At 55.6% G+C, this 21,660-nt stretch overlaps 1 protein-coding gene across 4 annotated transcripts; it reads right to left on the bottom strand.

Moving 5' to 3' along the window:
- Positions 1-163: 163 nt before the first annotated feature.
- PLEKHM1 (pleckstrin homology and RUN domain containing M1) lies at positions 164-21,431 on the bottom strand. 4 transcript variants are annotated; one of them, XM_054000280.1, is made up of 14 exons: positions 21,394-21,431; positions 20,266-20,684; positions 19,593-19,750; positions 16,284-16,365; positions 14,761-15,008; positions 12,795-13,424; positions 11,261-11,612; positions 8,812-9,043; positions 7,465-8,370; positions 5,781-5,926; positions 5,417-5,610; positions 4,913-4,976; positions 4,332-4,489; positions 164-936 (listed from the first exon to the last, which is right to left on the bottom strand). In XM_054000280.1, exons 4-14 carry the CDS (start codon positions 16,323-16,325, stop codon positions 813-815), a joined length of 3,096 nt encoding a protein of 1,031 aa, XP_053856255.1. In that variant the 5' UTR covers positions 16,326-16,365; positions 19,593-19,750; positions 20,266-20,684; positions 21,394-21,431; the 3' UTR covers positions 164-812. The 4 variants fall into 4 exon arrangements, with proteins under 4 accessions (XP_053856255.1, XP_053856252.1, XP_053856253.1 ...); XM_054000277.1 differs by having other exon boundaries at positions 8,812-9,046; XM_054000278.1 differs by lacking the exon at positions 21,394-21,431 and adding an exon at positions 21,340-21,359 and having other exon boundaries at positions 8,812-9,046.
- Positions 21,432-21,660: the final 229 nt, after the last annotated feature.

The raw sequence follows: 21,660 nt of genomic DNA on the forward strand, positions 1-21,660 counted from the left end.
ACCCTGGAAGATGGGCAAGAAGGATGGGGGATGGGCAGGGAGGATGGAGGGCCGAGGACCAGGGACAGGTAGCGTTGCCATTCCCAATCCTCTTCCCACAGACACCGTGTCAGGTTCAAACTGTGATGATGTCCCACTGCAGAGAAGTAAACTCAGAAATTGCTTCACTTGTTGTTAAATAGACTTTAATTATCTTTGTGCGGGAAGGGGTTAAAGGAAAATAAAATTTCTCCCGAGGAACAGCAGCAGCAGGCTGGGAGGAGCGGCCCAGCTCTCCCCGGCTCTTCCCAGAGGCCACGGCCCTGGCTGGGCTGTCTGAGCGGAAGATGCTCAGGGCACCCATGGTCCCCATGGACATGCAGGTCCCTAAAGGCACAAGTGTCACTCAGTTCCCTCCCTGCGTGGGTCTACGACCCAGAGCAGCCCAGTTGTGCAAAACCCCCACGTAAAAAAATACCAGTTTTCAGTATCCTAAAAAACTAGAGCTTTGATCAACGTCAGTTCTCCACACCCTTGATTGGAATTCTGGGATGACACCCTGAAGAGCTGCTGGGTTCCACTGCAAGGGGATATTGGCACCAAGAGGGTGACAGGGAACAGCACCCGGTTAGTGTGAGGGGGGATGGATTTTTCCAGCCCCTTTCTTTAGCCCTGGGTGGGCAGAAGGTCCCTCCACAGGGCAGGAGCACCCACCCAACATTGCCCCTGTCCCCAGGGCAGGGCCAGGTGCAGGCTGGGCTCTCAGGCAGGGGGCTCTGCTCTGTCCCTCCTGCCATCCCTGTTGTGAGGGCAGTGTCGAGGTAAGTGCCAGGCTACAGGCTGGGCTCTGCGCTGGCCTCCAGCCGCCGCTGGTACCGCTGCCGCCGCTCGCAGCGCGGGCACGCCGGGACGAGGGCGTGGCAGTCCCGGTGGAAGACGGTTTTGCATTCACTGCACCTGGGAAAAGAAGGAAAAAATGAAACCCACTGTGTTGGTAATGTCAGAACAAAGACTAAACTTCCCCCACTGAACCACGGGACACTTCCCTGTCCTGGTGTGTTTTGAACATTCGCTGAGCAGAGCCCCAGCCCCGGCTCAAGGAGCCTTGAGCGCAGGAGCAGCGGCTGCTCGAGTGGAACATCCACCCCAGCACCTTCTCATCCACCCCAGCAGCTCTGAGTGCAGCAGCTGGGCCGGAAGGAGCATGGTGGGCGCTGCCAGTGTGTGAGAGAGATGGGAGTGAGGTTTGAGCTGAGGTTTGTGCCCTGCTCTCCCAGCACCGAGTGCAGTTCGAGGGTGTGACAACACCCCCTGCAAAACGAACCCTGTGACACCGAACTCCAAACATCCACCCTTGTTTCACTGATCCCTTGACACCAATCTTGTGACACCAACCCCTGACACTGATCCCTCATCACCAACCCCTGTGACAGCATTGCTGTTGGGGACCCTCTGCTTGCCATGGCTGGGGTGGAGACCCCCACCCTGACAGCAAAAGCTGCATGTGGCAGGGAGACTGTGGGGACAGTGGAGCTGCAGGGAAGGGACAGGTAGCCAGGAGGGAGCTGCCCTTGAGCAGGTGGCTCCGTGGAGGTGTCAGAGCTCCCTGATCTGGCTCAGCAGCAGCAGGAATGTGACACCCTATGAAGGACCCCAGCTCAGACAGGGGTTTCACTGCTCAGTTACTAGCAGAAACGTCCCCGCTACAAGGGCTGAGGTCAGTTTTTGGGTTGTGATCCCCCACTCCTCAGTGGCAGTAAAATGTGGCTCAGCCACATGCCAGCGGGGCAGCCAGATTTATCTTCACTGTGCAAATACCTGGTGTACAATCCATGTGTGAACAGCATGAAACACCTTAATTCCCCAAAAGATGCGTGGGACAGAGGCAGAGAACACCCGGCAGTGCCAGGAAAAGGACCACAGCATCTCAGCTGGGGCGAAATCCTGCTCTGGAGAGGAACTGCAAACCCTGAGGGACTCGGGACAGGGAAAGGCTTGTGCATGGACAGGCTGGAGCGGCTGCTCCCCATGCGTGAGGGGATTTGGGAAGCCGGGTTTTACCCGGTGTGGTTCAGAGTGAGAATCGGCATCTCCTGCCTCTGGCTCCCCCTGAGCTGCCGGAGCAGGAGAGGGTCCTGTGCTGGCGGGGCCATTGTTTGAGGCGTTGCAGACACATCCTGCAGCGAGTGCCGGTGTGACCCGGTGGCCCGGGGCGGGCAGAGGGGCAGGAAGCCGCGTTCAGCTCCGCAAGGATGTCGGCTGAGCCGCTTTCCTGCTGCACAACCTCCTCCGTCAGGGTGAGAAAGAAAGACGTCAACAAACTTCAGAGCTCGGCTCCACGGGACACGAGACCTCCGGCCGGCCGCCAGCCAGCTCAGCCCTGTGTGCCAGCATTTTCCAGAGCCCGGCTACTCTTTTTCCAGGGAAAATTGGTCCCCTGGGGATGTTGTTGTCCTCGATAATGAGCTCAGTGCTGTCCCTGTGGCAGGGAGGGGAGCGAGCAGCGTTGCTCCTCCTCCACGGAAATACTCGTAGCCCTGGAACACATGGAGCACCCACGGATCCCGGTATCCGTGGTGTTTTCTGCAGGTTCTGGGTGTTGCTGCTCACTTTTAGGGATTGCCAGGCAAAGTGAAACCACGCAGCCCATGAGCCTGTGAAATCTCTCTGCCAGGATTGTGCTCAATGCCAAATAGGCTAAGACAGCACAAGAGGAAACTGCCTCAAGTTGCCTCAGGGGAGGTTTAGGTTGAATATTATGGAAAATTTCTTCACTGAAACAGCTGTCCAACTCTGTCAGAGGCTGCCCAGGCAAGTGGTGGAGTTACCATCCCTGCAGGGATTTAAAAGCCCTGTGGATGTGGCACCTGAGGACATGGGTCAGTGGCAGCCTTGGCAGTGCTGGGGGAACTGGACTCTGGTCTTAAAGGGCTTTTCTAGCCTGAATGGTTCCATGATTCTATGGCATAACCAGGGATATGTGGATCTCTCCACCTACAGTGGAGCAGGCTCCTGGGCTGGAAGGGTTTGACTTCTTCAGCAAACCCTGATGGTGGTGGGGATAAGAGCTCCCCTCTAGCACCATCCCCATCCTGATTCCAACTTCAGTCCTGCTGCACCCTGACCCACAGCTGACCCCACTGCAGGACAGGTCCCTCTGCCTGTGAGGAATGGAAGCTCTGTGGGCAGGGGAAAACCCCAGTGAGAGCCAGTATCACCCCTCTCCTGCTGGGAACATCCTCAGCCTCTCCCAGCACATCCCACAGTGCTGCCCCCCATCTACCTCTGCTCCCAGAGCAGCTGTGGCTGCCCTGGAAGTGTCCGAGGCCAGCTTGGACAGGACTTGGAAGGTGTTCCTGCCCATAGCACTGGATGGGCTTTAAGGTCCCTCCAACCCAAACCATTCTAGCATTCTATGAAATCTGTGTCCATGTGTCCGTCCTTCCTTCCCTGGCTGTAGAGGGATGTAGGACAGTCCCACTGCTGCTTCCCCTTCCCTCCTGCAGCCCCTACAAGGGATCAGACCGACCCTGAGTTGGAGAGGCACTGGCCAGGTGAGCAAGACAGGGACATGCAGAACCTTCCTCCTCCTCCCTCCAGCCCCTTGGCTGCCCTGGCACCCAGTACCCAGCAGGGCCTTTCCAGGCTGACAGCAAGGTGCTGGTGGCTCTGCATCTTCAGTCTGCAAAGCCACCTCTCTTGGTGACATCTTGGCTCTGTGAGGATGGTGTGCTCCTGCCCCAAACAGCCTGGATTTGGTTTGGAGCATCCTGGAGCTGATGGGCTCCATGAGGACACGGGCACAAAGATGTGGGCACTGTGAGGATGAGTCCTCAAGGATGTGGGAAGCGCAAGGACATGGCTCCCACGAGGACACGGGCACCAGAGGATGTGGCTCCCACGAGGACACGGGCACCACGAGGATGTGGCTCCCACGAGGACATGGGCACCAGAGGATGTGGCTCCCACGAGGACATGGGCACCACGAGGATGTGGCTCCCACGAGGACACGGGCACCACGAGGATGTGGCTCCCACGAGGACACGGGCACCACGAGGATGTGGCTCCCACGAGGACACGGGTACCACGAGGATGTGGCTCCCACAAGGACACGGGCACCACGAGGATGTGGCTCCCACAAGGACACGGGCACCACGAGGATGCAACTCCCACAAGGTTGCAGGCATCATGAGGATGCACAGCCACCTCAGAGCCATTTCCAGTTCCCCACGTGCAATGGAAGTGGGGTCTGTGAACAGAACTCAGGGGCTGGTTGGGGCTCCTGGCATAAGGCAGGCTGTGCCCTTGGGCGTCCTGGCTGCAGTGGGATGGGGCAGAAGTGGCTCACTCACCTGGTGGTAGTGTCGAACTCGAAGGGGAAGATGATGTCGCTGCTGTTGCAGATCTGGCAGATGAAGCCGCGCTGGGTGCACAGGTCGCAGCTGTAGACGTGGTGGGATGCGAACTGCAGCAGCGACTGCAGGAAGGTCTCGAAGGTGCCGTCAGCGATCTGGGGGACACAGGGGTCAGCGCTCCTGAAGCCCGGCCCCGGCGGGGTTTGCTGCGTCACACCCATTCTTTGGGCTGCCCCTGAAGGCAGGGCTGTCCTCCAAAACAACCCCCAGCCCACAAGCCTGAGGTGCAATGGGACCCTGGACTGCTGAGAGCAGCACCCACAACCTGCCAGGATGGGGCTCCCAGCTGGGGTTTCGCTGAAAAACCCAACTGCTGGGAACCTCTTGCTGAAGGAGCAGCACGTGGCATCTGCACAAACACTGGGGTGTTTGCACCTGGAAAACCCCAATAACTGGGCCAGGGGGCTATGAGCAATCTGGTTTAGTGGGAGGTGGAACTGGATGGCAGAGGGTGAGTATGGGTGGTCTTTAAGGTTCCTTCCAACCCAAACCATTCTGTGACCATACACAGCTCTCACCTGCCTCAGATCAGCCACGCTGTATTTGTGGGGACACTCCAGGAGGTAATGCCTGTGATCAAGCCTGCAAAGAAGCACAGAGAGGAAGGGGGTAGATGGTCTCCACCACATCTCCAAGAGCTTTGGAGCAAGGAGCAACCTGGATGAAGCAGCCTTTTAAAGTGAATCACTGCAGAGCCCATTTTCACATCCCAAATTCTGCCACTGGAAATCATGTGAAAGCATTTCAAAGGGGGGGAAAAAGAAAATAAATATCTCATCTATTTTGCCAGGTGTTTCCTGTCCAGCCAGAAGCTTCTCGGCCAGGAAGGTGTTTCCTGAGCCACAGCTCATTGTGCTGACCCAGACAACAGATGGATAACTCCTTAGAGCAGATGATATGGAGGGAAAAACCAGCCTGAGCCTTGGCAGCACCGCTCCCTGCTCCCATGTTGAGTGAGGAGGGGAACCAGGAGGCCACTGGGGTGCCAAGAGAGGGGAATGTCACCCCGGGAGGGACCTCACCGCTTGCTGAGCTCCTTCAGGGCGCCGCTGCGGCACATGATGAGATAATCCCCCAGGAGCTTCAGCTGCTCCCGGCTGCGCAGGATCCGCCCCATCCTCTCCACGTGCTCGTAGAGGCTCTCGTTGACCAGCCTCAGGTCGATCAGCGGCTGGTTTCGGATCTGCGTGAGGAACTTCAGGGCCTGCTTGCACACCTGGGGCACAGAGAGAGGGGACAGGTGGGCACAGACGATGGAGCAGCCCCAGAGCTCAGAGGGAGGTTTGGACCGGGCACTCCCCGCCCAGGGAATGCCCAGATGGACTCTCAGGAAGCAGATGCTGGAGTGTTTCCCTGCTCCCAGCGTGGAGGCAGCACAGGACTCACCCCCCGTTTGGTCAGGTCCCAGTTGTGGATGAGGCGGGAGGGGATCACGGTCTCCTCGTCCCGGTGGCAGCTGTCGCAGTAGTAGAGCCCGGAGAAGGCGCAGAGCTTGGGCCTGGCGAAGGAGAAGCCGATCTGCCGGGAGCAGCCTGCGGGAGCACGGGGTGAGAGGGAACTGCTGCCCACAGCCTCTGCCCACCACTGCCGGATGGGGGAGAAACTTTTGGCAGCATGGCATTGAGCAATAAAGTTTTGGGAAAGGGTGGAGACCACCTAAAGCACCTGTAGGATGTTCAGTGTGAGGCCTCCAGCCCCCTCCTCACGGATTTAAGCCTATGATGGTTCAACAGCTCCTGCTACACTTTTTCTTCATAAAAAGGAGGCTGAACTATCTGTGAACCCACTTTTATCCATCAAGTGGTTCAATTGTTTGGGGCTTTTTTTTTAGGAAAAGTGAATTCTGGCAATATCCCAGTGGTTTAGGGAAGAACCTAAATCCCACTTGCTGTCCCATCACCTCCACCAGTAGCTTTGCACTATTTTACCTTCACTCAGCCCTTTTCTTTTCTGGTAATGTCACAGGGTACCAAAACCTCATTTGCAAGGGATGAGATCAGGATGGATTAACCCAAACCCACCTTTATTATAGCAGTAGGGAACCCATCTTGGCTTCCCTACCCCCATCCATTGCACTCTGGAATAGCTGGAGCTCATCCCTCCAAAATATTCATGGAGATCATGTGTTGCTTCCTGAATTCATAAGAAAAACCTTATTGCTCATTATTCTGAGATGGAAGGGAACACATTGGGTGTCAGGCTGGGAGGGGGGTGAAAGCAGGGCAGGCAGATCCCTAACAAAAACCTACACAGAAAAACTGGGAATTTGTCTTTTTGCCTTGTGGCTTCCAGCTGTGGGGAGGTGGAAGATGCAGGACAGAGCCTGGAAGGGAAGGCAGAAACCAATAGACCAGAAAAAAAAATTATAAAAAAAGGAGACAGATGAAAAGAAAAATCCCAACCTGCTGGAAGGTACAAGAAATATAATTGAAGCAGGAGAGAAATCTGAAATTTAATTAACTTAGCAAAGTAAAGAGCAAATTACAGCTCCTGTGGAGGTCAGTGAAGGTGCCACCAGAATCTCCCCGTGTGCCGAGAGGCATCAGGGGAAAGGTAAATGATTGTTTTGCAAAATCAGCCCGTCACACCCATGGCAATCCCCGCTCCCGTGCTGCCTTACTGGAAAAACTGCTCCAGATTGCACTTTCCCCACAGGCTGGGGCCTCAAAATGCCCGGGAAGAGAGTCCTAAGCTTCCTGATCTACCTAAGGTTGCTTCAACCCCAGTTTCCCACTGTCTGTACCAAAAGCATCTTAAATGGAAGCCCAGTAATATCCCAGTTGGACTGGGCTGGGGTGGGATGGGGACTCAGCATGGGGGGGCTTACCCTCTGATCACAGGACACAAAAGGTGCCCCTGACTGGGACATGAAGCCCCACCAAGGAGGTCTTGTGCTGCTGGGATTCCTGGGAAAACAGAGAAGCTGCAGCTGCCCCATCCCTGGGGGTGCCCAAGACCAGCTTGGATGGAGTTTGGAGCACCCTGGGACAGTGGAAGGTGTCCCTGTCCATGGCAGGGAGTGGCACTAAGTGGGCTTTAGGGTCCTTCCAACCATTCCATGGTTCTGTACCTGCACAGATGAAGCTCTGCGAATCCAGGCCCTTCTCCATGGGGATGGCCACCAGGTACTGCAACAAGAAGCCATTTTCCTTCACGATGTTCTTCAGGACCACCTGGGAGTGCCCATCCAAGCTGCCCCCCAGGGTCAGCGCCTCCTCGTTACTCTCCAGATAGGACATGAGCACCTCTCGGACCAGCTCCCGCCACGAGGCCGCCTCCTCTGCGTTCTCAGCCTGCAGCTTCAGCACAGCCTTGGAGGTGATCACCTTGAAGAAGGAGGGTCCCCCCAGGCTGGTGTCTGGAAGGATGTCCTGGATGGTCTCAATGCCGTAACTGTTGCTTAAAATTTTGTCATTGTTTCTGATTTTAAAGCACTTTAGAGTTTCTAGAGACAGGGAAAAAATAAACGGGACCCAGGTTTTGTCCACGTCCATGTACAGAACAGCCTCTTTGATCGCATCCAGCTCTGCTTCTGGAGCTGGAGTCCAGTCCAAGCTGTTCCCAGGCACATCACTGTACTGGAGAGCACTGGAATCGCCCTGGACGGGCTGGGCTTCGCCTCCATCCTCGGAATACTCCAGAGTCTCCCAGTCCTCCTCCTCCAGCTGCGGCCGGCACTTGCGCAGTGCCTCGCGGATCCTGTCCAGCCAGTCCTCGGCCTCGTCCTGGGAAGGGGCTCGGAGGAAGAGCTTTTTCCCCAGGAAAACCAGCTCGAAGCGGCCGTCCGAGTGGGTCAGCGCCAGGGACTCGCAGCGCAGCAGGGAGTAGGTCTCCACGCAGATCCGCTCCTCGTGGTCCAGGAAGAGCCGCAGCTCCAGTGGGGACAGCTCGCAGGAAAACTCCTTCCAAATCCCCATGGCTCCTCGCCGTTCCAGGCTGCCCAGCTTCAGCAGCCCGCGGAAAGGGTTGGAAAGACCTGGGGAAAGAGATGGCTCCGTTTGAATGAAAGAGGGGAAGCTAGTGGGGAGAGAAAAGCCAAGAGGGGCTCAAAGCAAGCACCCAGAGGCGTGGCAGGGGTGGCAGCCAGTGCCGGTACGTGGTGGGCTGGGGCAGGAGCTGACGGGACCTTTGTCTCCATCGCTGTCCACCTGCATTTGGGTTTCTGTCCCCTGCATTTGGGTTTTGAGGCTGGGAACAAGTGGGATAAAGGAAAGGTGTTCCACAGGGTGGACAGACTCTCTCCCACTAAAATGCTTCCCACCAGAGCTTCCCTCGGCTCAGCAGTGCCTTGGGAAGCTGCTCCACTGCCTTCTGCAGCTCCCAGTGCTGCCATCAGCTCCCACCAGGCTCTCCCCAGACAGCCCATCCCCACCTGGAGCAGCCCTCAAGCACGAGGGCAGCAGGAGGTGGCACGTACCCATCTGTCTGCGGTGCACCACGCTGAAGCCCTTCTGCTCCCGCTCCGGGGACATTTTGGGTTTCCCAGTGTCCGAGGATGGCACTGAGAGCCTCTCCAAGTCCAGAGCACTGATGAGCCCTGGGGCTGGCCCCTCGCTGTCCCCCTCTGGCCTGAAGCCGTTGGTGTCAGCCGTGCTCCTGCTGCTCTCTCCCGGGGAAGGTCTGTAGAAATCATCCTCTGAGATCCAGCTCTTCTGTTAAAAAAGAAAATATTATGAATTATTAAGCTCATCAAACACCCTGTGCCCCTCAAACACGTGCATCCACAGCAACCCCTCCTCAGGGGCTGCTCCTGCGCAGCCCAAATCCCAGGCACTGATGTGTGGATTTAATGGAAGGTGTCCCTGCTCATGGCAGGAGGTTGCGAATGAGATGAGTTTTAAGGTCCCTTCCTCCCCAAACCATTCCATGACTGTCAGATTTTCTGCTGGCCATTCCCAGGTGCATGGCTCCCCTGCTCCCTCCAATCAGAGAATGATCCATGGAACTTTGTCAACAGTTGGAAAATACTAGGATTGTATTCTGGTGGGATAATGAAGTCCAAAATCCATCTGTTCTCTCCCTCTAAAATCACTGTGGAAGGAGAGCACATTCCCTGCAGTGAGCACAGGTCCATGGAGTTTCACTGATGGGGGTGAAATTCCAGCCCTGCCATGGAAGGGCACAAGCTGGAGCAGCAGCACCAGGAAGAACAGAGATGGGGAGAGGCACAGAGATGTTCAGGGTGAAATAGAGACCTACTGCTCACAAAAGGATGCTACAGGGGCCTGGGCTGTGCAGGGGAAAAATAAGACAGGGAAAGCAGAAGCAGCCTCTGTCTGCATGTGCCAGAAGGGGATGATGAGATCCATGAGCTGAAAAAAATGTGGCTGTAGCTTCTCCAGGAGCTTTTTCTGGCTACATGAATCCCAGAATCATTAAGGGAGAAAAGCCCTTCGAGTCCCACCTGTGCCCAATCACCACCGTGGCAGCCAGACCAGGGCACTGGGTGCTATGTCCAGGCATTCCCTGGACACCTCCAGGGATGGGGACTCCACCACTCCCCTGGGCACCCTCCTTCCAATGCCTGGCCACCCTTTCAGTGAAGACATTCCTCCTGAAAGGAGCAAGGTTCTGGGAAAAGGTCCTTGAGCAAATACCAGGAGGAAAAAACAACCCAGCTCAGGGCCCTGGCACAAGGGAATCAGCATTCCTAGACTGTTCCTGGGCTGCATCCCAACAGGAATGTCCTTTCAACTCTGCTCTGCAGCCTCCCAAGAGCCTTTTATTTTGAATAACAAATGAAGTGACAGCAGAAGAGCTGTCACCACCCTTCGGGGAGGATCACGGGTGGCAACTCCTGGATTACTCCTGGGGAAGGAATGCAGGTTGCTCCATGAGTCATGGAGAGCAGGGGGAATTTCCTGTTGACACAGTATGTTATACATAGATTAGGTCAAACTGGCTCTGGGCCACGAGGAAGCAGCGGAAATGGGATAAGCGGGAGGGAACCGAGAGGAGCAGAGAGCAAAAGGAGAAATAGTCTGGGGGGTGTGAGGTACATCCTACCCTCACCAGCATGGAAAGGATGGGAACCAGCATGGAAACAATGGGAACCAGGATGGAACAGTCAGTAACAAATTAGACAGAGGACAGGGCTGTTCAAAGAGTTTCCTAAAAGCAGAGGCCAGTGGATGTAGATCAGCTCCCGGTGGCAGCAGGGGAAATCCGCCGCTGCTCAAGACCAACACCCGGGAATACCATCCCACTCTGGGAACAGATGTGCTGCAGGAGGATTTCCCCACAGGGAAACCAGTTTGTTTCCTGTCCAGTCAACCCTTTTCCCTTCTCTTATGTGGACCATAAATGAAGAAAAGTCCCCATGAGAAACTTGACTCTGGGGCTGTTTTATTGCTTGCACACAGCCCACAGTCAGATTTGTGCAAGAGCTCACGCCTCTCCAGATATCCCTAACAAACCCAAAACTTCCTGCAGCAGCTGCTCCTGGAGAGGAATGACTGACAGGCCAGGCAGGGTTTCAAAAGCTTTGGTGCCTTTTTCACCAGGGAACACAGACTTTGATCCAGTTTCTCCTGAGGCAGCTGCATAGCCACAGCTCCATGGAGTGGGAATCATCACTGATAACCAAGCGGGAGCAGCATGGAGAATGGGAGTTTGGAGAAATCTATCTATGAAAGTGTCCAAGGCCAGGTTGGATGGGGCTTGGAGCAACCTGGTCTAGCAGAAGATGTCTCTGCCCATGGCAGGGGGTGGAACTGGATGAATTTAAGTCCCTTCCAACCCAAGCCATTCTGGGATTCCCTGATCCTAGAAAAGCAGTGCCTACTGGAGCTGTCCCCAGATTTATTTCCCTTTACCACAGGATACAAACCCAAGGAGATGGGAAGGGAGGGAGCTGTAGCACATACCGGACACGCCAGCAGGGGAGAGAGCAGGTGCTGGGCCGTGGGGCTGCGGACAGCCTGGCTCCCCTCGCTGCCACTGCTGTTTGCTCTGACCGGGCCGTGCCAAGGGGCCGGAGCTCTGGAGGTGCTGCCGGCATCTCCGTCCCCATGGCCGGAGGGCGCGGGGGCTCCTGTCCCAGCAGAGATGTCCCTGCTGGGGGGAGGCTCCTGCTGTGCTCCGTGGGACGGTGCTGGGCGGGCAGGTGATGCCGGGGGGCCTGGGGGTGGCTGGGGGGAGCAGCCCAGCACGCTGGGGAGCAGCCGTCCCTCCGGGGCGTCTGGGCTTGGCCTGGCCTTGCTGAACTCGGACAAAACCCTTGAAATGAAAAAGTGATCGGTTTGAAGGCAGCTCAATAACCAAAACCCCCGCCCCATTATTTCAAGTTGTAACCATGTAAAAAAGGTTCAGTTGTCACTGCTGGCCTCTGTGGGATGGCAGCACGGTGCAGCTGGAAAAACCCAGTGATGCCAACAGAGAAATGTGAGATTTGTGCCCCACAGAGCAGCGCCAGCCCCATGGCATGGAGCAGGACTCTGCCTGTGAAGGGAGCATTTTCCAATTACACCCATGAATGGGGTTTAAGTTGGTGGATGGAGGGACAGCACTGGGTGCTCCCCACAGCCCCAGCCCCATGTACAGCTCCTGGACATGAATCCAGCCTTGGATCATATGCCAAATTCCAACTGTTTTCATTAATGAGCAATTAACAGTGGAGCCTGGCCAGAGGATTGGCTGTTCCCGTGGTCCCACTCCACTGCCAGCCCCAGAATTAAACCAGCCCAAGATTAAAACTCAAAGGAGCATCTCCATCACGAGTTTAATCTAATCAAGGCAGGTTCTTCCAGGATCACTGGAAGATGCAAAATCCTGTAAGTAGGGAATGTTGCTCTTATAGATGGGGAAGCACAGTCTGCAGCTCCAACTCTTTCCTGAAGACTGGGAAGAGGCATCACCCTGAGGCTTAGCTCCCTCAGAGTCACACTCTAAAGGTGACAGGCAAAATATTTACAGATTACTCAGAGCTTATATAACCCTGGAAATCTTTGTGCTGGATGCTTGGCAGGGATAAATCACAGGGATGACAAACCAACAGCCTCTCTCTCTGAATGATTTGCCGAAGTTGCAAATTATAACCCTTCCCTATGACCAAACTCATTTCTTTCCCCCTGTGGAAAGCCCTGGAGCATCCCCCAGTGTACACCAGGAAGATGTGATGTCAATTCCTGAAACCAGAGAGCAGCATTTTTCTGACGTTTCTGCCCTGGTAAAGAGGACACACACACACTTCAGAGGCTATGAGCTCATCTGCAGTGGCAGCAGGGTCTCAACAAGCCGTGTGGAGCAGTTCGTGCAAAGAACAAAAGCTCCTTCCAGAAGGGAAAAAGAGCTTGTTAAAGGCAAACAGGGAGAAAGATTTCCTGCCTGTAAAGAGAAAATAACAAGAGCCTAGAGAGGGTCAAAAATCCCTTTGGAGAGGAGATGTGGGGAGAAACTCACTCCTGCAGGGACCTGTCCAGCTCCTCGGCGGTGGCCGTGCCCAGGTCGGAGTCGCAGGACAGTGGCTCCTCGCCGCGCTCGGGGCTGCGGGCGCACGGCGCTGGAGGGAGGCTGTCGGAGCCCAGGCTGGACGAGAGCTGGGACGAGCTCGTGGTGTTCAGGCTCAGCGAGGATGACGTCAGCTTGATCTTGCTGCTGGCTTTGCCGATGGGCAGGACAGGGGCTTGGATCTCGATCTCATCCGACCCCGAGGACTGGGAGATGGAGCCCAGCGATGCTTTCCTGCGGGGCTCAGAGGATGTGAGGGGCTCCAGCAGCTCAGACACGGGACACAGACCCGACAGGGACAGCGGGGTGATGGTCCACTCGTTCAGAACTGCTGACTTATAGGAGAGCTCGAAGGTTAAGGACGATAAACCCTGCAAGTAGCAGAGGAGAAACTCGCACTCCTCAGCATCCAGGAGCACAGCTGGGGCTTGGTAGTAGTCGTGCAGCCGGGCCCGGTCCTGCAGCAGCAGCTTCAGGTAACACTCCATGAGGCCATCGTTGAGCGCCAGCCGCAGCCAGGCCCGGCAGCGCCCCACGTCCGTGTTGATAAACATCAGCTGTTCCAGCTCCGAGACAATATTCCTGGGAAAGGGGGAAAAAGAACAGAACGGGAGTGAGTGGCTCTGTTTTGGTCCATAGTGGGGTGCAGGAGGGCCTTCATCAGACACTGCCCAACCTGCTCTGCTACAGGGAGTTCAGGAGTTGGGATAAAACCGGCTGTGGAAAATCTCTCTCCTTCATGGAAAGTGTGGTTTTCCATGGAGGGAGATGGCTCCTGAATGGCCCAAACTAAATGCTGGTAAGGACCCCAGGCAGCCCTGTGATGCCTCTGGCCGACCATCCTCTCTCTCACTGGAGGCATCTCCCACCCATTGCTTGCACTGAATGATGCAGAGAATTCCTGCTGTCCTTGTGTATTTGTGGGGTTTGTGCTGGCTGGATCCTTCTTGGTGACAACCATGTGTCTAAATTCTCACTTCAAACTTAAAAGCAGTCAAAACACAGTGAAAAGTGTTTTGGCAGCCCCAAAAAACCAACCTGGCTGGGGTTGAGCTCAAGTAATCCCAGACTCCTGGATTCAGCTCTTCTTCCCTAAAATCCAACAGCGACACCATGCTCCCTGATCCTCCCTGCTCCCAGCTCATCACACACCTCAAAAACCAGAGCAAAGGTTTTGTAAGACTTCTTTTCTAATCTGTCTCTCAAGACAGAAGAAAAAACCTTCAAAGGGCACAAAAATATCCCCCATAGCATGTGAAAGAGTTATTTTAATCTGCTCTTTCATAATTCAGGAGTCAGTGATGGAGCTGGATGAGGCTTTCAGAACAATTTGTGTGTGGGCTGTTATTTACTGTGTGTGAACTTGACTTAGGGAGTGGCTTAGAAAACCCCAGTAAACAGTGATCACTCAGGAGAGACCTCCTTAAAGGCTGGCTGGGACATGGGGAAACAGGGCCAACCAGTTCCAGCAGATCCAGGCCAGGAGAGAGCCCAGATCCCTGTACTGTTCACAAGCAGCCGTTGCTGGAGACCAGTGTGGTCACTGGGGTTCCACTGGGCCCAGAAATCCAGCCTGGCACTCAGAAATAAATAAGAAAGGGGTGTGCCTTCAATTTCAATCCTCAACTTTTTGGGGACATCAGCTCACCCCCAGCACACCCTGAGCAGGGATGTGGGGACTCAGCCCCTCATGGCACTGCAGGGGCTTCACTGCTACTTCCATCTCCGAGGGTCCTGGGCAGGGACCCCAAAGCCCCATGAGAGCGTGCTTCCCTGCAGCTGAGGGGACTGAGCACACAGATGGGGTAGAGACATATTTGTCCATCGAGTCATCCTCCTCATTCCCTGAATCTGACAGCACCAAAAGAAGGGACAAACCTGAGCACGTGAATCCCTGCCAGCAGCAAGAGCCACTCACCGATGCGTGATGCTCTTCAGCAGGCCCCAAAAGACTGGCTGGGGAAGGGGGCCCCGACCCCCTGATTTCTTCCCTTTCCCCCCACTCTCTGCCTTGATGTGCTTTGCCTTCAGCCCGTGCACAAACACAGCTTCCAGGGCACTGCAGAGCGTGTTGGCATTGCCGTCATCGCTGGTGACCACGGCGTCCGAACTCACGTACTGCTTCTGCAGAGCCTTGATGGCATTCACCAGTTGCTTCTTGATCAGCTGCAAGACAGGAGGTGCAGGTTTAGATTATAAAAGTGAAAATATCAGGAAGGATTTAATGTAAAAGAGCTCAAAAACAGTGAGGCTTATCCACAGTGAAGCACCACGTGACTCCTGCCTCATCCTCACTCTTTGGAGCGGCTGAACCGGTCAAGCTGGGGACTAACACTCCTGTCATCTAGCTTATTTTGTTAAAAAAAATAATAATATATGCAATTTTAGCTGATGTTTCAGAACTGGGTTTGCCTTTAGAATGTGTGGTGCTTCCTCTGCAGACAAGAAATGGCTTAAGGGGATGGGGAAAAAGGAATTGGTTCTTTCCAGGCGCTCTCTGGGGGGAAACACGAGGAGTAAGTGTGGGTTAGAAAGGAGAAACTCAGAGGAGGGAATGGATCCCCTGAACTCGTGCAGGTCAGCCCAAGCAGCATGTGACATGTGACACGGGGCCCGCCAGCAGAAATCAAAGCCATCGACCTCACTGGCTGTGCTGGGTAAACACTCAGGGGACAGGCCCCAAAACAGTGGGGTTTGGAAGGACATCAGGGTTCAGTGCTGCCCTCAGAGAGACTCAGTGGGTTCTGGGATGTGGGAATTTTGCCTTCCAGCAGCTTTACTTCCTCTTCCACCAGTCAAAAGCAGCAGGTTTGGTGAATTTAACAATTTCATGCCAGTGGAGAAGATTTTCCCTAAAGCAACTGAGCTTGGATATCTTGACCAATCATATTTGAAATCAAGGTTGTGTTTCCCAGCAAGCACTTAGAAAACACCACAAATTCCTCCTCAAATTCCAACCAAACAATCCATGTTTCAGCACCATGCAGCATTCCCAGCAAATGCTGAATGTTCCCTGAGCAGGGCTCTGCAGATTTTGACTCCAGCCTGGGTTGGCTGTACAAACCCATATTAAATTTCCAGCCTGGGATATTTTTTTCAGCATCTAAATAAGATTCCCAGCAGCTGTAGCTCAAGGACAACAGCCAGGGGAGTGTGTCCCTTATTTAGGGTGCTGTTTTCCAGCTTTTTCAGCTGCCTCCCAGGTCTGCTGGTCCATGGAAGGAGCACTGAGGGCTGAGAAGAATAAAGAGTGCAGATGATTTTATCAGTCACACATGGATTCATCCATGGGAGGAATAAAATACTTGGGTTTAACTGTTGATGTTGGACTTTGGATTCATCCTAATCTCAGATGGCAGTACCCACAAGTCCTACCTCTCCCCAGCAGTGCCTGGAGTTGCACTGGGAGCTGTCTGGAGAGCACTGAGGGCTCTGGCTCACCTGGATGGCTTCCTTGGGGTCCTCAGGGTGGCTGGAATGCATCTCTGCTGCTGCCGCTCCCCACGCTGCCTTCACATGTCACCTGTGGGACAAGGAGGGCATGGCTGAGCACCCAGGGGTTCCACCCCACTCATCTGCCAGGGCAAGGGCTCCTGGTGCCACCCACAAGGGATGGTTCCTGCCCTGAGGCATTCTGCAGGTGCTCATGGCCAGGACACTGCGGGATCTGAGCTGGGAGTGACTGACATGGAAAGGTACTGTGATTCCAGGGACAATGCCTGGGGATGCTTCCCAGGGACCAGGAGAGTTTCAGGCACAATAGAGCATGGCCAAGAGACCAGGAGAGAGTAATGAACCCCTGTGAGGGGCCCTCAGGCAGGTCTGGCCAGCAGTGCCACAGGCACGGCCAGGGACTGCTCCCCTTGTCCCTGTGTCACCTGGAATGCCTAAACCTGGAAAAGGCACCCAAAATCCAAGTGGGAGTGGCATTAGGTGGCCTGGACAAGGGGTGCCACCCCCCAGCAGAGCCTGGGGAAAGGTGACAGCAGTTCAGCTCTCTGTCACATGCCAGAGGAGTCATACTGCTCCAAACCCAGCTGGGACAGACCCTATCAGCACAGAGCTATCTGGGGAGATGGGAAAGAATCATGGAATGCCAGGATGGTTTGGGTTGGAAAGGACCTTAAAGACCACTCAGTTTCACCCCCTGCCATGGGCAGGGACACCTTCCACTGTCCCAGGTTGCTCCAAGCCCCATCCAGCCTGGTCTTGGACACTCCCAGGGATCCAGAAGCAGCCACAGATGCTCTGGGCATCCTGTGCCAGGGCCTCTCCACCCTCACAGGAGGACTTCCTTGCCAATATCCAGTCTGAATCTCCATTTCTAGTTTAAACCCATTCTCCCTTGTCCTGTCACTGCCTGCCCATGTAAAGTCCCTCTCCACATTTTCTAAAAGCCCCTCTAAGTACTGGAAGGCTTCAGGTTCTCCATGAGGCAGATGAACTCCAGCATCTCCCCATGCTGGGGGGTGCCAGGGCTGCTCTGCTGCTTTGGTGGGAGACAGAGAAAAAACCAGTGCCCTCCTGTTATGGAAAACCCTGCAAAGACCTGATCTGAACAGTCTGGGCAGCCTGGCCAGGTCACCTGCCACTGCAGGGACAACAAGGGACTTTTGACTTCTGACTCTTGGCTTCCTGCCCTGCTCCTCCCTCGGGGTCATCTGTGAAATACAGCTGTGCCTGAAGCCTCTGAGCAGAACACATGGTGTCAGGATGACACCCATGGCACAGCTGGGTCCCTCTGCAAACACAGCTGGGCCTGGCATGAAGAGGGGTCCGAGAGCTGCTCCAGCACCTGTGACTGCTCACAGCTTCCTAACGATATGAGAGGCTGGAGAAGGAATTTATTTATAGAATCCTAGAATGGTTTGGGCTGGAAGAGACCTTAAGGACCAGCAAGTCCCACCCCCTGCCACGGCAGGGACACCTTCCACTGTCCCAGGCTGCTGCAAGCCCCGTCCAACCTGGCCTTGGACACTTCCAGGTATCCAGAGGCAGCCACAGCTTCTCTGGACACCCTGTACCAGGGCCTCCCCACCCACACAGGGAGGAATTCCTTCCCAGTATCCCATCTAATCCTCTCCTCTGTCAGTGTGACACCATTTCACCGTGTCCTATCAAACTATTCCCTTAAGCTGGAATCACTTGCCATCCAAATTGAGAAGGAGAGCCCAGCTGTTGGCCACAGGGTTGGATCTGCCTCTGGCAGACAACAGGCTTGGAATGGCATTGATGTGTCAGATTTTATTTCCAAGCCAACACAAAATCCCCAGAGCTTTCTCAGAGCAGAGCTGACAGCATCAACCTGCCCCTCTCCTGCCAGGCCTGGGCAGAACCATGGTCTGCTGAGCAGCTCCTCCATGACCACAGCCAGTCCCAAAGGCAGCAGTGTCCAAATCAGGAGCAGTTTAAATCCAGAGTGGCCCAAATCTGCAGTGGCCTAAACCCAGAGTAGCTCAAGTCTGGAGCATCCCAAATTCAGACATCCCAGACCTGTCAACACCCCAGACCCAGAGCATCCTGTGCAGTACCACAGCAGCTGGCCCTGCTGAGAGCAGTAGGACAAGAACTCCTTGGGGTCAAACCCAGGACAGATCCTCAATGTTTCCAGGGTTCACAGACGATTTCAGAGAAAACAAAACTGGTTTTGCTGTGGCTTGTCATAAGATTTCCTCTCCTTGTGTTGCAACACAGAAATGGGGGAGCACAGGAAAGTTAACCACTGGCTCAGGGGCTGCTGGGGGGTTGGGGAAGTGAGGGGCCCCTGAAGTGGCAGCAGTGGTTGACAAGGACCGCAGGGAGCCACCCCCATCTCTGCCTTCCATCTGGGAACCTCCAGCTCCTCAGGGCTGGACAACCTCTGCCCCTTTCCCCACCACCTCCTGCTACACCCTGACGACAAGAGGCACATCCTACCCGGACAATGAAGGTGGGAGACCCAAGGATGGGAGAGTCAAGGGTGGGAAATCCAAGAGTGAGAGGAGACCCAGGTGTGGGAGAAGACTCCAGGGTGAGAGACGCGAGGGAGATCTGAGGGTGAGACCCGAGGGTGGGAGACTTGAGGAGGGGCACAGGGGGGCATTTCTCACACCCAGGGAGGCAGCACAGGTGTTCCAGCTCCAGGACCACCCCGGAGTCCTGAGCTGGTCACAGGGAAAGGGGTGACAGCAGAGGTTTTTCAAAGACTTAATCTAAGTTTTACAAAGACCTTGTCTAAGTTTTACAAAGTGAGAGATATACCCCCAAAATACTCTCCTTTGCCAGCATCACCTCTTCCATGAGGAGATGAGAGCCTGCAGGAGGCGAGAGCTGAGGAGGACAACCCACCACCTTCACCATGGGACTCTCCACTCCCACCATGACCAGTCCAACCAGTTTATTCCAGCACCACGAATCCACATGGCACCACTTCTGTGGGACAGCATTTTCCTGAATAACAAGTGCAAGGAAGCAGCTCTGAGGAGGATTTCACCAAACAAAATCTTAGGTGAAACACAGGGGAATTGGAACAGGGCACTGGGTCTAGAAAGACCTAGAGGGCTCTGGAGCACTTCCAGGCAGATCCTGGAAAGGCCACGGCTGTTCCTTGTGATCTTGGAAGAGATGGAATGGATGTGCAAACACAGAGACAAGCACAGCTACAGCAGAGAAAACCCAGGTTTCCCAGCAGTCACCACCCCGGGGACTCCTGGGTGAAACAGGGAAAAGCAAACAGGTGAGGAACAACCCCAGGCACAGAGTCTGACCTACCCAGGAGAAGAGTCATGGTGCAAGGGCAGAGCTGCTGATTTCCCAAACTGCTGCAAACCAGCCAGATTCTTTGGGAACAGCTGGAATCAAGGTTCATACCAGCAGAGCAGAGCCTCTGTCCCAGAGCTTGGCTCCTCGGTCTCCCAAGAAGCGACGCTCTGCAAGTTATAAATAAACAGCAGGTCACTGCCTGTGCTCTGGGATGGAAAACAACAGCCCACGACGGCAGCGTGAGGGTGACTCAAACCTGGACACAGAGCCAGTCATTTTCCAAGCACGAGTACTGTGCCAGTCACCCTCTGCCCTGGGGACACGGGGGCTCTGATGGCCAGTGGATCCAAGGGCTGCTGTGGGGACAGCCCTCTCCTCCAACACAGCTCCTGCTTTCCACCCAGAGCTGAGCGCAAGCTGGGCCCAGAGACAGCCCAGGAGCAGGAAAGCCAGTGGCATGGCATGGGCATTGGCTGGTTGGAGGATAAAACTCCTGGGAACAGCTCAACAAGGCCTGGGACATGACAGAGCCCCAGCAGGACCCTCATGGTCTGGCTTTGGCTCCTTCCCTGTGCCCAGAGTGATGGAGCAGTGCTGTGATTCCCACAGCAGGAACACAGGCACGGAGTGAGTAATGGGACCATCACGCCACCCTCGTCCCTATTTATCACAGCTGACAAACCTGGTGGTGGCTGGAGAAGTGTCACCTCCAATGCACCTGTCCAGCTTCGGCCCAGGAGCAGCCGGGGGAGGAAGAGCAGCCACCGAGCTCCCAGCCTGGGCGGTGAGACTGTGCTTCCCCAACACTCCAAACTGGGAATTTCCTTCAGCCTAACACCTGCTCCTGCACCAGGCTACAATTTGCCAGAGCCACAGGGAGAGCTGCGGTTGGTTTTCCGTGGTACTGCAGCCACTGGAGCCACCATGCACGGGCCAAGCAGGTTGTGAAAGCCCCAGCGTGTTGAGGCAAGATGTTCCCAGGTTTCTATTCCCAGTTTTTGTGTTGCTTTGGATTGCCAGCGCTGGAGTTTCCCTGTGGATGTTCCTGGTGCCATCCGGCTGGGTGGGCAGCTCGCATCCCCCAGCAGGGGACGGTGGTCGCTGTGAGGAAGGCAGAGAGGAAAGGGCCTTTTAATCTCTGCGTTTTAGACGAGAATTAAGCAGATCTTGTTTGCAACTGCTCATTTGATGTGAGAAAACGTGATATATTGAGGATGCAACACATGATAAATCAGGGAAAGCTGTAAGGATCCAACAGGTGCTGGGATCTCTGGCTAGTGGGAGGAACGGGCCGAGAGATCTGGGGTGTCAGCGCTTGTGGGGGGGAATTGAGGACCAGACACCAACCCCCAGTGGGGCCCCTTGGAAAGGCACATCTGACCCGCTGTCCCCCCATGGGGGACACGGAGAGAAGGAACGAGAAGCCGAGGCTGCTGGCTGCGCAGCGCAGCCCAGGCGTGCGGGGCCTGGTACGGGCGGCTGAGGGGGCATCCGGGCGGCTGGGGAGGGATCAGGGCCTGACCAGCCGTGCGGAGCTGGGGGAACAGCGCTCGCTTGTAACACCCTGCACCCCCTGCCAGACCCCACGGCCCGCACCGCGGCCCACGCCAGCGCCCCGCGCCCCAGGGGCGCCCAGCACCCTGCACCGCTCCACAGACCCCGTCACTCTGCATCCCCAGCGCCCCGCACTCCACGGCCCTCATCCCCGGGCACCCCTTGCCAGCACCGCACCCCACAGACCGCGCTCAGCCCGCACCTCCTGTCAGGCCCCACCGCCCCCGGTGCCCCCGGGCCCTCCCCCACCGCTCACCGGCTCCGGCCGGGAAACCCGGAAGTGCCGGAAGGGCGAACGCCCGCCCATCGTGACGTCATTACGCGGGGGCGGCATCTATAGCTCCAGGCCACGCCCCGCGGGCACTACCGCGTGCGGGAGCCCGGACACACAGCTGGACACACGGACACACAGCTGGACACATGGACACACACCTGAATACACACCTGGACACAGCTGGACACATGGACACACAGCTGGACACACACCTGGACATAGCTGGACACATGGACACACACCTGAATG

The sequence above is a fragment of the Vidua macroura genome, chromosome 27 (genome assembly GCF_024509145.1).
Source record: "Vidua macroura isolate BioBank_ID:100142 chromosome 27, ASM2450914v1, whole genome shotgun sequence".
Lineage (NCBI taxonomy): Eukaryota > Metazoa > Chordata > Aves > Passeriformes > Viduidae > Vidua > Vidua macroura.